The 17,783-nt window shown below is 39.1% G+C and overlaps 1 protein-coding gene across 1 annotated transcript; it reads right to left on the bottom strand.

Moving 5' to 3' along the window:
• Positions 1–5,376: 5,376 nt before the first annotated feature.
• LOC108012608 (uncharacterized) lies at positions 5,377–5,947 on the bottom strand. Its single transcript, XM_017078031.4, has one exon. The coding sequence runs from the start codon at positions 5,865–5,867 to the stop codon at positions 5,409–5,411; it is 459 nt and encodes a 152-aa protein (XP_016933520.3). The 5' UTR covers positions 5,868–5,947; the 3' UTR covers positions 5,377–5,408.
• Positions 5,948–17,783: the final 11,836 nt, after the last annotated feature.

Below are 17,783 nucleotides of genomic sequence, written 5' to 3'. Positions count from 1 at the left end.
CACCCACCCACCCACTGGCAACCACCCACTTTTAACCACCCACCGCGAGTGCAACATTCACAGGGCCACGTGTGGCACATTAGATTCGTCGCCAAACACGCGCCGCATTTGTTGTACTTTTAAGGCAACTTTTCCATCGCTCCGATGCAATTGACTTGAACTAATCCAAATATTATCGCCAACAAAAGGGGGAAAATGGGTGGATGTGGCCAACAATTGCGATTGTCGCATGCCAACATCATTAAAAATTGTTTTGATTAATAACCAGAACGCAGAAGCACGCGTCGGTCCTTGTCTTTTGATCAGCATTTTTATTTTGCTTCTCCTTCACTTTATTTTCCGTCAATATTTGCAAAATGCCGAACACAAAAATTTTAAACTCCCCAAGGGAGGTAAAATATCTTCAGGATTTTGTAATTGCCCGAGAGTTATCAAAGAAAAATAAGCAAAAGAAACCGAGGAAATCTGTTTGCTCGCATAAAGAATTGTACGTGTTTGCCTGCAAATTGTACAATGAGCAGCTGATGATATCAGCTTCGTACCTTTATAGGGGTACGATATGCTAAGCAAACGGTATGTGTAGGAAGAAATAATTCCCGGAACAGATGGAAAATTTGACAGATATCGGGGTTATCTGGAGAAGTTGAGCGATCAACAACGAGCGGAATAAACCCATTAGAAATTGGGTGAATGATGAAATAAAAAACGAATAACTATTTGAATGGGAGTTTTAAATTAATATTTTATAAGATCTAGCTTTGTATATATTGATCTTTATTTAGATCTTTACATTTTAATATATTCAGTTTTTAAGTTCTTGATTTTATAAAGTGAGACAACCAGTCACAATTTGTTTTAGATCCCTATCTGTAATATAATTTATATTAACAAATGAATCTCATTCTTTCAAGCTAAACATGAAACCTTGTTTTACATTAAACTTTTCCAATGGCGCCTCTGTTTATGTTAAACTCAGCTGTTCCCCAAAATACGATCCATAAAACAGATACGTTTTATAATTTGTTGTATCGCCAGTTGATCGTTACGACCTCTTGACGAATGCATCGAAAAGCGCCACTCAAATCGGAGTGCCATCAGGTTATTGGGGCTAAGTGAAAGTAAATTTTTGGTATTTTTATGGACATCCATTGGGCTGGAGACAGATGCCATTAATGTTGCATTCCATTTCTACTTCGGCGCTGGAGTGTTGAAAGCTCTTTTGTCTGTCGCCCTGGGCACTTCACACCGAATTGCTTAATCAGAGTGGTTCTTTCTTATATCGCATATAGATCGGCTATACATATATCGCAACCATAAGCGCATTCTTTAAGTGTGGCCGAGGCCCAGTGGCTTGACAAAGGCGATTAAAATAATTGGCCAGCGACGATTCTTCGATTCTTGTTCGTGGTAAAAGCCATTCCGAGCTGATTTATTGCATTATAAATTTGTGCGCATGCCTAAGAAGCTAAGATTTTGAAATTTTAGAAAGTTGGCCAGCGCCTTGCCCCCCAAAAGAGCCCTACCTTCTCCGCACTCGGATATTTTATTAGCTACTACGCAACTATAAATTATGCCTAATGAGCCGGCTAGACGTCGAAGACAACAAAAGACTGAGTTCTCTGGGTTGGGCCCTTGGAATATATATATATGTGTATTTTGAGTACTTTGAGTGCGGGGGAAAATGGTGTGAAATTGTAATTGGATTGGAATGCGCAATGAGGCGGAAATGTAATGCAAAATGTTGAAACAAATGGATCTTGTTTGTCAATTAAAGTGTGACCATAAAACATGTCACAATGATGTATGCCCAAAGTGGATTTCATAATCCCCGGCACACACAGAATTACATGAATTCTATAGTTTTACGAGCGGCTGATTCAATTGGAATTTGGTCGTTAATGAAGTGAACGATCTTATTGCTTCAATATAAAGTTTTGACGCTTTGTTTATGGTTGCTTGAATTTAATTAGTTTTGGAGAATTTAAGAAGCGTAAGGTAAAAAAAATTTATATTATTGTAAATTAGAGTTTCTTTCTTCTTTGATAAGAAATACTTTCAAAACCAATCTCTTGAAAATTCACAGATAAAACCTTTCTGTAATCAATTTTCCATTATTCAATCAACTATCAACTTAACTGAATGTAAATCCAGTTTCTTATCAAACCCTTGGGCAGACAAATAGATCACTCTAACCACCATTCCGACTATCAGCACCACCATCATCATCATCACTTTCTGGGGACGAATGTTAGGACACATGAATTCTGGTTAAATACGAACCCTTTTTTTTTTAGCTAACTGGCCTTAAAAACGAAGAGTGAGGATGGGGAATGTGAGGGTCATGGCGACAGCAATAATTCAAATGGGAGCAGCATTACTCAAAGCGAATTGTGTGTGCGGTTGACAGTCGGCGGAGTTAACGAATGAAACCCTGGCCTGTTTCCTTTGGTTTTGATTCATGGTCTCTGTTGGCCAATGGCCCGCTCTTCTTCTTGATCATCTCTTGGCCAGGTCTAATCGCCTTGGCGACACCTATTTTCGTAGGCGCGACATCCCCCGTCCAGTCCCTTGAACATCCACATCCATATCCACTCCATTTGGGACCCTAAGTCACATTCACATCCGTGCGTATGAGCATCATCAGTTGCCAGACCGTAACTAAAATGAGACGCCAAACAAAAAGCAATTACGTGTGCTGCCTGCCCTTTTGAGTTATAAAGTAGTAGGAATGGGGGAGTAGGGTGATTCGTTTGGGGTTACCAGCACTGAATAAAATTCCTTATCGCCATGAAGAGAGGGATATTTTTGGGATGGCATCGTGAAAAACGATCGGTTGTCTTACACTTAAACCTTTTAAAATAATATTTCAAGTGCCACGACTAACAAAAATAAAACGTTAAACCATAACAGAACGCACGAGTTTAAACTTAACCAGGTAAATCAAACATACAATTTTTTACACATTTTAAAAATCATTTAGTTTCATTATCTTTTCGAACTTATATCATGGTTAAGCTAATGTGTTTTTCTTATGATATAAAATATTTTTAATCTATAAACAATTTTTTTTTTTACGATATACAATGTTTTTAAACTTATTACTCTTTTGATGATCAAAGCTTATTGTTTTAAAATCAACGCTTCAACAATTTTGTATTCATATAAAAAATTTTTCATTAGTGCTAGCATTTGTTTTGGGATAATTTTACCTTCATTTTATATTCTTATAGAGGTTATTTTAGGTTCGGCTTTTTGGTTTTTTCAAATTTAGTTCAATAGGCACTTATGGTTATTTCCCTCGTGATTCAATGCCACCTCTAACTTAAAGATTCATAGGACAGATATATGAACAACAGAGAGAGAAGTACTCGGAGGCCCAAGATACGTAGTCGCCGAACAAAAGGCAGTGGCAATTAATCTTCGCTTCTGAGTTTGGCTTCAAGGTGAATTGTGTGGCATGCGCCCGAGGGCCAAAAGCCCGATGTGTTTGGGTCTCTTCCTTAACCCACGAGGCCCCGGCCCCCGTTCCCTGCTAATGACGGTGGGTTAAATGCCGTGCTGCATTCAACTTTAACTCATTGAATTATAAATTATGCCTGCCTCGATTTGTGTGTACGGTACGGAAAATGGCTGAGGAGTGGGAAACGTGCCGGGGAGAACTTTTGGCATTGCCCAATTGACAGCTATTTTTGGAGATGCCCTTCTCCTACCCCAGCTCTAAAGCACCCAAGAGCAAACCATATGTATCCGAAGCCACGACCTGGGTAATTTGCTTTATGATCCCAGCCTCGACTTTGGCCTGGGGCCTGCCATGCTCTGTGGGCCGATTGCCAAAATCCAGGGCCCAGGATGTCCGAGAACGTGTGAAAAATTCAGTCAGGCGTAAGTGCGCCCGGCATAATTTTTGGGATAGGGACTTTCAGGTTCGATTCGGAATGGGAATGGGTTCAGTGCACGTGGAAAATATGCTCCTGTTTTTGCGGGCTCGACTCGGCATGCAAAAGGATCGAATGGAGTTCACTGGAGTGTAAGGCATGGACACACAGGGCAAATCACCTGGAAGTAATATCCATCGGTTGTATCTCCCGAAAACAATGACAGCCTTTTCTGCAATTTATTGATTCTGTCTGACATTGAAACTGGAGCTGCTGATGTCTGCATTTGTTCGGGGTCGTCATGGAAAATCCTAAACGGCAGCTTGATTAATGTTTAATAACGATTTTGGACTGGTCAAGTCATAGGTAATTGTAATGTTAAAGTGAATACAAGTAGAAGATGAGGGATTTGCATAATTAAGGCCAAGCAAGTGGAAACCTTTTATGTGCATAATACATTGTAATTAATGGTGATTAAATAAACCTATTTAGGTGGGCTTATCTATAATACAATTAAGATTTTGTAATAACTCTTTCATCTTTTTCAACTACGTTTTTTCAATAGAACTGTGCCTACATTTTTAATAACCCATATAAGAACTTGAAGTTTTGTTACTTATAGAACTGCCTTTTTCCACTTCTCAGCTTCAAATGCGAGCCGCAGGCAAAACTGTCGAGTCTGAGATGACCCACATATTACCCAGACTTTGAGACGAATCTCATCTCATCTCACACTTCTTGGGGCTCTTCTTTTGTCTTCGGTCGCATTTTCCCCAGCCTCTTGGCTTTTTTGTGTTGTTATCTTAAGTGCACTTTTGAAGTGTTTTATTTATTGCACGACTTTTTCCTCTCTCCGGAGTTTTCTCCTCTTCTTAAATGCGGAAAGTGTTTCATAATTCAGAGTCGGGGTCTGACTCCAATTTCGATGCGGATTCAGATTCAGAATCCCATTTCCCTGCCCGACTCCAGTTCCAATTCCTCACTTGGACCACACGTCGTCAGTGTCGCCAAGTGTTTCTTTCCCTGGATATGATGGTATCATCTCGATTCAATCCAGGGGCGCTGGTCTCCGCGTTTTGTGTGTGGCTTTTATGGGCTGCCCATAAAAGAAAACTGAAAAAACTTAACAAAATACGTTTTTTCTTTGTTATTTATATTTGTTACAGTTTGAGCGCATCTTTTGGAATTTTCCTTCGGCATTTTTTATCTATCAGGGCGCTGCCTCTAATTGCATAGAACTGCGACCGCCCAGTCCCATAGACAATATATGGGCATCTTCTCGTTTTCGGGATGGCTTTGTTTTGATTTCTGCTGGTCGAGATCTGGAAACTACGTTTATGATGATGCGATTCGGTCCATAAACATGCCGGACCTCAGATAAGAAACCGTTTGTCTTGCTCTTGAGCAGAGAAATCGGTCAATTCATCAAATAAATTTCAATATAAGACTCATTTTAATATTTTATAGGTAGGTATACTTAAATTCACATGGACAGTAAAACGATAATTTCATTACTTTTATTGAAATGGTTATTTAATTCTCTGTGAAATATATGACAATCTGACGAGGTATATCCTTCCAGTTATTCTTTATTGTATCCCATGTGGTGGTTACGTTGGTAACAAGATTCTCCGTTTTGAAATCCTTTAATTTTTCCTCCAGCTTGGGCTTCACTATTTCTTTCATTGTGCTCCAGAATGCAGAACTGCTTTCCTCATTCTTAACGCTGTTTTCACAGACCCGAAGAAGTTCCTCTTTTTGTATTAGTTCATTCCTTATCCGATCCATCTCCAAAATATCCACATTATTTAACTTAATGTCATCCAACTTCTTTAAAGTGTCGGAAATCTGTGATTCCAGTATTTGTAGTTCCTGTTCCTTAGCTGCAATCATTTGGCCATATCCAGTTAATATACCTTCTAGTCTGTCATTAGAGCACACACTTTGGTGTGAAATCAACAAGAGTCCGAAAAATACTATATAGTTCTTCATTATTTTTATTTCGCGCTCAGATCAGACTTGATATGTTGTTGACGTTTCAGCGTACTGAAGTGAAATGGAAGTAATCTTATTTCATCTCACCATAGAATGTTTTCTACAATCTATATGAATTACTAATACGTATACCGAATGATTAAACAAATCTAAATATAAATAAGTGACTTAATTTCAATAAAGTAAGTGCAGGTTCAGTTGTGAAGAAATTGTAAACATCTTTAGCATTTCCTTATCTTTTAGAAAATTGGATTTAATTTTATGGAAATCTTTAGGCATACAGTCGCAGTCAGCACTAATCACTCTTTGTTTATACTTCAATTTTGTTTCGGGTTCTTAATGGTTCATTTCAATTGGAATTTGATGCTAGATGTGTCGCTGTCTGGGCTCTAAAAAGTTGAAACATGAGCCGCTAAACATTTCGAAAGAATATGAGGTTTAATTTTCGATTTTTTATTATTTTCGAAATGCAGTTGCTTATCTCGCTGGCTGATAACCTTCACAAGTCTGGGCGTAGAACAAAGAATAATAGAGAGTGAAATTGTAATATTTATTCCCCCACTCGATTTCGAGGCCCGCACTTCAAGTAACCCTCTGGATGAATACCGTTCCCTTGTTCGATTCCCACAATTTGAGAACTGAAAGCAATTTGCAAAATGTGTTGAGAATCTTTTGGGTGATTAGAGCCCGACACCGGGACTCGAACTCGAATGTCACTGCCAGCCAATTGATTGATATTCGATCCGGCGAGGATGGAGTAGTTATTTACCAAAGTGATAACCTTAGTTCGGGGCCGGATTATGTTGTGATCCGATCGACGTGTGCGCTCAGTTTTCCCATCACGTGCCACACGCGACCTTGGTTTTATTTTCTGCGACATTTTCTGCAACATGCGGCAACCTCTTGAATTTCACTGCAAAATCTCTCTTATTCGGAGGGGAGAAATCCGGGGAAAGGAGGGTTAAAGTCTGGATTTGGCGGCTCTTCAAAGCAGCTGCAGCATATTCCTGGCAAGCGAATAATACGCCAGAATCCCCCTGTCTGCGGCTACTCTTCTTCAAATTTTCCTGGCTTTTCGCTTTTTCCTACTCCGTTTTCTATTTTTTTTTTTGGCATCTCTGCACTGTCTATGCGGCAATAAACTAAATTAAAATCACAAATTAGCCTGCTGCAGTGGCACTCAGTCGGCAAACTTATGCTTTGCTCTGATTTATGGTTAAGGCTTAGACAAAATTGAGTTTGGTTTTAACATGCATATTAAGAGAGCTTTTCAAATTGTAAATTCTTAAAATTAAAATAAATAAATAAATGGTTCATCCACTTAAAACATTTAGAAGGGACGCGAAAGGACTTAATTGAAAATGTTTAAAAATAAAGATTAAAAAATTTAGCATATCAAATGTACTTAATCATATTTTTCTTGAGATACCCAAGAACTATCATCAAATGTTTCGTAACTGAATTCGTACACTTATTGTGTAACATTTTTCACATCCCTCTTTCGATTCCCTTGCTGTAAAAGAGTATACCTACCTACCCATATTGTGAAAAACAATCACGGGTTTCTTCACAACAAATTCTTAACGCAAAACCAATAAACAATTACGCATCCATGATCACCTCTTCGGCATCATTGTCATTGTCATCCCCTGACCACTCGATTTCCACCCCCTTTGCCCCACACCACTGGCCACTTTTCCCACTTTCCACAAGGACTCTCGACTCTAGGACGACCCTTGGCCACCAAAAATGTGGAAAGCCGGCAATCAGTGGCCATTGAATTGCATTTGCCACTGGCATTCCCGTTGCCGGATTTATGCGCCATTATTTCGTGTAATCCATGTGAAATAGGGGCACTGGACATGCGACTGCAGTTCCTTTTTGGGAACATTTTTGAGCACATCGAGGCACTCGAGCGAAAAGGTTGCGAAAATGGTGCGCAAGCGTAAAAACCGGAACCAGAAATGGAATAGGATCGCATTAGCCGGATGTCCGTTATGGTGGCCAGCTGTCTATTGCCCATGCATCTGAGTTTCCACCCCCTCAGTAGCCAAATGAAATTTGCAAACAATTCAAATGGAATTTGTACACGTAATTTTCAACCTTTAGAGTATCTGTTTACCAGAAGAGGGGGTGTAAAAATGTTTGACAACTTGATCACTGGCTATCCGAACAACAAAGTTGTTGCATTTTTCTCCTGGCCACGCCCCCGCACCGCAGTCCGCCCCCTTAACACACACAACTCCACATACCTCCATCTACATACAACAAATCACTCAGCCCGAAAGTCAAGTCAAGTCAAAGAGTCGAGAGCATGGCATAAATGTTTAACAACCAAACTGCAGTTTAATTGCCCAACCAACCAGCGGAGGAAAAAAACAATGCTTATTTTTTCTTTGGTGGAGCTGAGTTGGCTGGTGGAAATGACAGGCAATGCCGGCGGAAGAAGAATAGCAAAAATAAAATGTGACCCAAACAATCTGGCAGATAGGCTCGTAAAACGAGCGGTGCCAACTAAAAGACAAAAAAATGAGCTGGAGAACAAAAAATGAAAGGTTTTTCTGTGGTCGAAAACTGAAAAGATGAAAACAACAACGCAAAAACAAATTATGAAGTAAACAAAGCCGGGTTACATGTCATCCATACAAGGCCTCGTTACAGTGTCCTCAGATTAACAGGCAATTAATTCGTTTACAGGCTGAAAAAGAGTTCAGATTGCAGCTATTTAGCTATATGATGGTCTATGGTAAGTTTAAATTGGCAATACACACATTGTAGGGATAATAATCATTAACCTTAACGGCGACGTTAACCTATGGTTACTGATGATATGGTAGTGGTTCTACTTGCAACAGCTTCTTCATTGGGTAAAAATTCCAATATAATGTATTAGTTTTATTTCTTTTTATAACTAAAAACCTTTATTCACTAAGTAATTATAATATCTAAATTTCTTTCCTTATAGATCTTTAAATACAAATGATAAAAATAATTTTGTTAAATTTTTTTTTGTTGGAATTTTTTTTTGGAAATTTTATTTAATTAAAAGGATGGTTAAATCTAAGTGGTTATAATATAATTTAACGATATCTGGGACATCACAAATGGAAAATTACTGTAAAACCATTAAAGATTTTTTAGATTTTATCTAAAATGTTGACCCACTGTGCAATGATATGCCCTCCTTTTGGTCCCCCCTGCAAACATTGGATGGCCGAGTGGAGGAGATGCAACATGTGTTCCGGGAATGAGCCGCGTGCCGTTTTATACACGGTGCGCTATAAATTTTATTGTTGTATGCGTGCTCTGCCGTAGTTCCCGGTTCCCAGTTTTCAGATCCCCAGTACCCATTTCCCAGTGTTTGTATAAGTTGCATGCATCAGGCCTTTCCGGCCTTCTTTTGAAGCGCCTCACCACATCCAGGGAACAGAAAACAGCGAAACAGTCAAAGGGCAACCGATCGTAAAGCAGCTGACATTTATGATGGATATACAGATATGGATGCAGCGGATGGGATAGACCGCCTGGTTAAATGGGCTCCATTTCTTTTCCTGTCGGTGTCTCCATCTCCATCGATGGCCAAGAATTCCATGCCATTTGGGATTATTTGTCGCCAGCTTAGAGGCATTTTTCATCTTCCTGCGGTGGCAGCAGTTTCTAGTATTTCTGGTGTTCCAGTTGATGTTGATGTTGGGTCGCCCACACAAACTCGCAATTACGTTGTTTATTCTCGACGACAAGGGCTGAATGCATGCTAGAAATAAAAACATGCCAAAGGAGGTTGGCAGCAGCAGCATCATTATTATCATCATCCTTTTGTCATCGCATGCAAACATCCAGACATGGTTCACAAATTGTAAGAATCAAACGGCAAATAATGCAGACAACTACGTAATGACAACGGAAAACACAGAACTGAGAAAACTAACCAGAAGTCAGTTTACATAGGCGAAGTTAAGATGGTCTTTCAAAGAGAAGCACTACAATGATCTGTATTACTAACCAAACGCAGGTTCTCATTAGAATGTTTTTAGCATTATTAGTCTTGTTGATTTATAAAGGATATTTTGGTATGTTGGTAGATAGTTATGGTTAGGATTAGAAAATAATCCATCCACTTAGGCTGCCGTGGGCCCAATGTGATACCATATAACCTCTGTAAAGATCAATTGGTGTATATTATATAGAAGTAAGAACGAACTTTCTGTACCAAAGAACAATTTGTACCAGGATAATTTATTACAAATAGTGTTATACAATACTTTTTTTACAAAACGACTTAGCACCTTCTCAAAATCGAAGTACCCTTTCAATATTTTAGTAAATCCTTATCTAAGGATCCCACGGAAGTCACAACGACAATGCCTTGTGCCATTTTTCACTCTCAACTCCGCCTTTTTCTTCTCCTCCGTCAGCTGCTTGTTTTTTATTTGTGCATATTTGTGCAGAAAATGAAGAAATAATTTGAAAATCCAGAGCCACATGAATGCACATATAAACATGGCAGGATTTTCCGGGCTGGTCGTGTGGTGTGAACACAATGGCGCCAAATTATTTAATACTTCAAATGTCTGTCCCCGCATTCCACTCTATATTTATCTGTCATTTTTTTGGCCTGGCCAAACGATGGCAAACATTTCGCAATTGGGTTGAGTTGCTAAAAGGAGGCAACATCATTTTTCGGAGTGCAATTTTGGTTTTGGCTCTCGGCTCGAGTCCAACATTTAATGAAGCCCCATTTGGGCTGCTTTTGTCCGAGTGGAAATGCAAAAATGTTTTCCCCAAAATGGAGGATATTTCCTCGAATGATTTCCGTAATTTGTTGCACTCATATGCCGCCAGCAAATTGTCTGCCAGCCGAAGTCAAAGTTGATTTTGGTCGAAGGAAGCTGTCCCCGTCCTTTCACTCCACTGAATTACTGAATTACTCTTGTACTCCGGCAAAGTCAGCAAATTCCTGCATCATTAAGTGTCCCCTGGAAAGTGCAACGTGCAATCGCAGCACAATTCAACTTTAACAAGCAATTAAATCGAAACAAAAACCCAGGCAGGGGGCGTTTTTCAAGGGTTTGCAAGGGCATTCCAGGGGGAAAAATCACTAAAAGAGGGTTGGAGCGAGATGAATTCCATTTGACATTGATTTATTCTAACAATTACAATGCAACGTAAATTTTATAATTATTGTCCATGTAAACAAGCAAACTGAAAAAGGTGAGAAATGCGGAAAGATAGAAAGAGAGCCAGCGAAATGTCAGGGCAAAGTGACAGCTGCTAAAAAAAATGGAGACAAAAAGTATGGAAGGGCTAACAAAACCCCTGGCGCCTTGCCTTTGCTTGAAATAATTACTTTTCGAAAGTGAACCCAGCATACCCCGACTTCCTTTTTTTTGAGCCACCCCCCTCTTGGAATAGCAGGACCACCCCTTTTCCGCCTGCATACATATGTCGCCTCGTTGCGATTTTAATTTTGAAATTTATGCTAACAGCAGTTTGAGAAACTGCCTCAGCCAGCAAGAAAAACAAGTGGAAATTAAAAAAAAATTATTCGACTTTCAAAATACCCTCTAAAGAAATATTAAATAGAAGAGAAAGCCTTTATTGAATTTCTAAAAAATACAGAAATTCGCTAAAGAAACATGAATTATAAATACTATACAACAATCTACAATTAATAGAAATACTAAAGATAATACAAATGTATTAAATGAATTTTTAGGATAACAATATAAATGCAAGTAATGATTATTATTTTTCACTATACCTATATGGAAGACATATGCTCTTTTAAAATGTTATGATATTCAGTTGGAATTTTTAATGCTCTATAATCACAATGGAATCTTTAATTTTCTATAATTATAATAATAATATTGAAATGCATTTTATAGTGTTATGATACTCAATAAAATGTTTTAGAAAATACTAACCTGAATTTTAAGTTTATCTTTAGTTAAAAGTCCTAGCAAACTGATATCCCCATCCCATTAAAGGGTACTCCACGCTGGATAAATCGCATGCAGTGGCAACATCGCAGTTGAAGCAGCAGGTTGCCAAGGGGTTGTCCTTATGGGGTGGTGGCGATAAGGCCGAGTAGTGGGTGGGTTAAAGCAAATGAGGCAGCCGTATGACATTATTTGTGCAGCACTTTTTGCCATTCACCACTGGCTCTGTACTCTGTACCCTCGATATATTTCCTTTCGTTTTCTGCCATTTATTTTTTTTTTTACTTTTGACAAGGGGCCACGAGTGGCTTCATCAATGGACCGTCGTCATCGGTGTCCTGTTCATCAGCCTCATCAACGCAAAGTAAATATTTGCATAATGTGCAGCTGTGTGTGCCACAGCCACCCAATTCCCAACCGCCCACCGCCCCCTTTTAAACTGTATCTATCTGCGTGTGTAATTTGTGGGTGGCAACGGGCGACAGCAGCACTTGGCATGTTTAATGTTTACTTTACAAAATGCAATAACAGAGCCGGCAAACGCAAATGCAAACGCAAACTGCGAGGGAAGGAGGCCAAGACCATGATAAACAAAACAGCATTTGGTCAGCCGAAAAAAAAAACCAGAACCTCACCCAGCCCATTAATTGAAAGGTCTTTGCGGGCTCATTTGAGTGGATAACAATATGATCAATAATTATTCAGAAATGATCTTTAAAACCGGGCTCAAAATTGAAACTCATCATTGGGAACAAGGCGACGTGATGTCATGGAAGAGGTTAATCCTGTAGAGTGCCTTTCTGCCTTTTTCAAGTGCATCCAGCGGCGGGGCGATGAATCATCATCAATGGAGCCGATGATTGAAAGATGGGTTTTGAATGGGCGGGGGGGATATTTGTTACCATTCGGCTTATTGTCCAAAATGAGAAACATTACTGGGAACACTCTTAACGAACATGATCTACTGGAGACGTGTTCGGCAAAAGACTACAAAATGCTTTTAAAGTGGGCGCATTTCGGTTAATAGGTTGGTCCATTTTGTAAATTAATAAACTAAATTCTGGTTCAACTAGTTGGAAAAAAACCAGCTACCTATTCTGAGCATTAAAGACATTAAAAACATATTATTATCAAAGTACTGGTAAGGCCTTTCCCGCCTCTACGGCAATAAGTACTTCAGATTACTACAATTTCCCACAGTTACTTAATCACCAGGAACCATCATCGAGTGGATATCAACTCCCAGTGGAACTAGACTGTTCGGGGTAAACCATATGTACCACTTTTCACATTTATCAATTGCAGACCACCTACTCGAGCAGCTGTCGCAGGATCTCGAGTGATTGGAAAGCGAAAATAGTGTCCATCAGTGGCAGAGTTTGTTGAAACCATATCGAAGAGGACACGCCCATAAGACTGCAGACGGCACTTCAGGATTCGTCACGTGTGATACGAACTTATGTAAATAGACCAAGAAGATGGAGGGTGAGTGAAATTGATAGTTTGTGAATGCTATCGACACGCTGTTGCTAATTAAAAGGGATGATCGATCGAGAAAGAAATGGGGAGGGTTCCCTTAAAAAAAAAACAGCCCTTGAGAACCAGTTCCGGGCAGAGGGTGACGAAAGTAACGCCCGGTATTATCCTTAAGCCGGCTTACCAACACCTCTCCAAGTCCAGATCAAAACTATCCGCATTTCTTATAGCGAAATTCATTAGAGATATATGGCCGAAGGCTGAGCAACACGCAAATCTCCTGCGACAACATAAATAGAAACATGATTCAAGAGTTGCGGGATCAGCGTCAAAATTACAGCTGGGATTACAACTCGGGATGCTGGGTTCCGAAATCGCCACGGGTGGTTCTATTTTTTTATTTTTTAACATTTTTTTCGGGGGTTGTTCCATGTTGATTAGCCTTCTGCGCACAGCGGAAATGGGTTGGCACAGTGTCCCATTTCTATGTACACCATTTTTTATAGAGCACACATACAGTCCATAAATTATGGCTCCGAATTGGGTCCGTTCCTTTGTTGCGATCCATGTAATTTGGTTTTGGCACGGCCGCTGTCGGGGGTTCATAATCAGGGAATAACAAACTGCGCAGGATAATTGCATTCGAGGAGTTGTGTAAATTGTGTTTGCTTGGAAACATTGGGCAAAGGTTGATTTTTCCAGTGGGTGAACCCCCGATCAAGTTAAGAGCGGATACGGGAAATATTGGAATTTTAGTGTTCATAAATTCGTTAAAAATGTTATCTCTCAACGGGGAGGGTAAAATTAGAAATCTTTTTGTATTGCTAATGGATCAGCTAGGCCTTTTAAAATCCATTAAAATTATAAAGGAAAGATATTGATCGTAACAGATTTGAACATTTTGTTCCATTGCTTTTAACAAATGTTAAGGAAATGAAGAAATTTTCGAGAACTACCTATATATAATCAAAAATTGTTAATATTTATCAAGCTGCTCCTGGATGGTTCCACAACCTTTTAAAATTTTATATGAATTCTTGTAACTATACTTGGAATAATATAAAATTAGCACCCACTACCCACACCGACCCCAAAAACTAATTGCATTAATATGTCAATATACAAACGCGACTGACTGTTTATGGTTGGAATCCAGAGTGAGTGTTCGTGCGAGTGTTTTTCGTGAATCAGTGTGAGTGTTTATGAGTGTGCACGCCGCACTACTTAAGATTACACAACAACAAATTTCGAAAAGTACTTAAAGTTTTTATTTATTTTGCGTCGCTCTGCTCGACACGCAAACATAAAACCCAAAACGGGAGAAGAAAAATAATAAAATTGATGAAAGCAGCGCCCAGAGGAAAACAGAAATTAATTCAGTTGCCACCCACTTGGCCGCTTGGCTAGCTTCCCAAAAATGTTTTCTTTTACATGTTCGGATTCGGAAAAACTTCATTCGCTCCGTCTCGTTTCTATTTGCATTCGCTTGAGAGTGAAAATGGTTTTTACTTTTTCAGGAATTTCTATTTTATGATTTATGCCAAGATATCTAGCCAGACCGATCGCCCCTTAGCGGCACATTAGCATGGTTCAGCCCCAAAGAAAGGGCCTTTGAAGTGCTCCTCTCGCTTTATCTTGGGCATTTTCCTCCCTGTTTTCCACCACTCAACGACGTGCTAATTTGGCAAAATAATAAAACAAACAATTAAAAATACATTCGAGTGTCAATTGCAATGTTTTTTCAGCATTGCATCTGTTGGTTTTTTTGGGGGAGGCAAAAACTTCAACATGTGTATGTGAAGTTTATGGTTGAATTGCATAATAGATCATTATGCAGCAGATAAAAGCTATTTGCGGATGCATTGGGTTTTGGGTATGATGCTTTAGCTGAAAAAACTGTAATTAGATTTAATTTTCAAAAGCTAGTCAGCAGTTTTCACTAAAATGTAATGTAACTTTAGACCATTGTGGTTTATAATGGATTAATAAATGAATATATCAAGTGACCCTAAAATCTGTATGTGTTGTAAGGATTATTACTTTTAATTGATGTAGCTCGCCTACATTATTGTAAGTTTTAAAACTTTCGATTTTTAGTTCTATCTCAGTTCGACGCTATGACTTTAAGAACCCGCAATCACAACTTAAAGTACGAAATTTGAAATTTAGTGATGTTGCCGCCAAAGCCTTGATGTCAGATTATAAAGCGAGATCTGCCCAAGGCAGCAGATTAGGCATATCGGCTTCAGAAGGCCTCAAACTGGCTGTAGGGACCCCCCCGAAAATGCACCATAAACAATCCAAATGTGGGACTGGGGAACTGGGAAACTGGTCTCACCCACTCGCACACAGTGTCCAAAAATTTAATTTATGCGCCGGCAATTAAACATGCATCATTTACGTTCGCATCTGAACGCGAGCGACATCGACATGATTCGACGTTCAACATTCGCCGGCGACAGCGGAGGCGGCAACAACGACACGAGCTCTCCTTCCTATCGCATACACTCAAAGAAAATATTTCATAATTATCAAACACAAAAAAAATGTATTTTTCTATGCTCTAACTCGACTGAGTTTAGATTTTTAGAAAAGATTTATAATATCCAAGATATGTGATTTTCTTACATTTTCCGAGAATCCAAAGCATTTCTATTATAAAGTAGGTAGTGATCCTTAAACCTAAGATCATATAGGATATTATATTTGGGTACTTAAGCTATGGTATTATTATTGTAAAGTAATAGCAAGGTTTTCTGATAATTTTGTAATACCTTTTTAAGCAATATTTTATTAATAATACTCATACTTAAGATCGTATAACACAATCTATGATCCACAGAATCGTAAGTAAATGTAATGGTTTGCCAGTAATTTTGTCTTTTAAACTTAAATATCTTTCATTTAGATATATTATATCTCCCTGTGCATAATCCCCAACACCACCCCGCATCCCAGCCCATAGATCTGTCAACACTTGGCGCATCGAAAAGTGGAAAAGGGACTGGAACAGGGAAAGAGGGCGAAATAGTGGGCTCCACATGACATCTTGGCATTGTCCATTCGCCAACGCCCCATCATTTGTCAATATTAACTTTAATTAGCAAAATTTTCGTTCTTGTGGCTGCGTTTTATATTCTGTGCCCCGATTAACTTGACATAGTCGCCGACCACTTTTTCTTCGTATTCTAATGAATCACAATTTGTTTTATTCGATTGGGCAGCATTTATATCATTGCTGTTAAGATCGTTTATATTCATTGCCGCTGGGGAAGTTCGTTTTTTGTGGGTGGGAAAGTGCGTTTTTTAGGGAGACGCCCTCACCGTTGTTAATTGGCTAACTTGTGTTTAATTTACATAAATGAATTATGGAAACATTATGGTAGCTTTAGTTGTCAGAATGTAATGAGCATATTGATTATATGTGGTTTTAGTTAGGTTGTTTAGCTAGTAACATATGTGATAAAATATGATGGTCATTTTGTATTAGCCCTACCTTTACATTCTCCATTAATAAATTAGTTTTATATTTAAAATACAGTTTCAATGACAAATCTGTCATTAGAGTTTTATTTTTCGATTCGTTTCAATGATTAAATGCTAATTTTGCCACATTGAAAGGATTTGTAAATGCAATTACTAAAAAGAGGTATATATACACTAAACCTGAACACATCCCACACATGTTCACCGTCCTAAATAGCCATCAATAGATGAATTTTTAATAGAACATCGTTGGAAATGCCTTTTACTTGTTGAACAGACAACCTGAAACGGATTTCTCTGTTCCTCTTTTTTTTAAGCGATTTTGTGAAAGCAAATCAAATGTGTAACCGAAAACAGGAGAAACGGCAGCCGCAGTCGAAGAACGTGCGAAATCTGAAATGAATTGGTAATTTATTATGCAATGTCATGGCTTTCATGTGGGCCAGAAAGCACGGAGGAGGAAAGGAATGGAAAGCTGGTGGGCTAATTAATGACCAAATGGATCTGGTCATGTCAGCGCTTATCGTCGGCGTCCGGTATCGACAACATTTGCCAAATTAATGCAAATCATGCAAACACCAGAAGATCCAACCGAGGATGATGCCGATGATGATGATGATGATGCAGTGGGTATCTGGTATCAATACACGCCTAATGAGTCAAGTGGCCGAAAAGGATTTTCGGTGGGTGCGGATGCCATGCCATGCGAATGCGGTTTTGTATCTCTGTATCTCCGTATCTCTCTGTCTGGCCGGAGAACCCATGCCAATGTCTAAATCCCCCAAGCCAGATAAATTGTATTTTCGAGGGCATTACTGTGGCAAATGAATGAATCACATGCCGAGGCATCGGCATCCGCACTGCCACAATAACAATATGTTGACAATAAGTTTGGGGTCAAGACGGGGCCAAGATAAGACCGAACCTGCTTACCATATCGCAGATGAGTGGACCGCACAATAGCCAACAACAAATACACAATTTCGCCATTTGCCTTTATCAATTCATC

The sequence above is a fragment of the Drosophila suzukii genome, chromosome 2L, assembly GCF_043229965.1.
Source record: "Drosophila suzukii chromosome 2L, CBGP_Dsuzu_IsoJpt1.0, whole genome shotgun sequence".
Classification (NCBI taxonomy): domain Eukaryota; kingdom Metazoa; phylum Arthropoda; class Insecta; order Diptera; family Drosophilidae; genus Drosophila; species Drosophila suzukii.
Note: the sequence above shows the minus strand (reverse complement) of the source record. Positions and strands in the feature narration are given on the sequence as shown.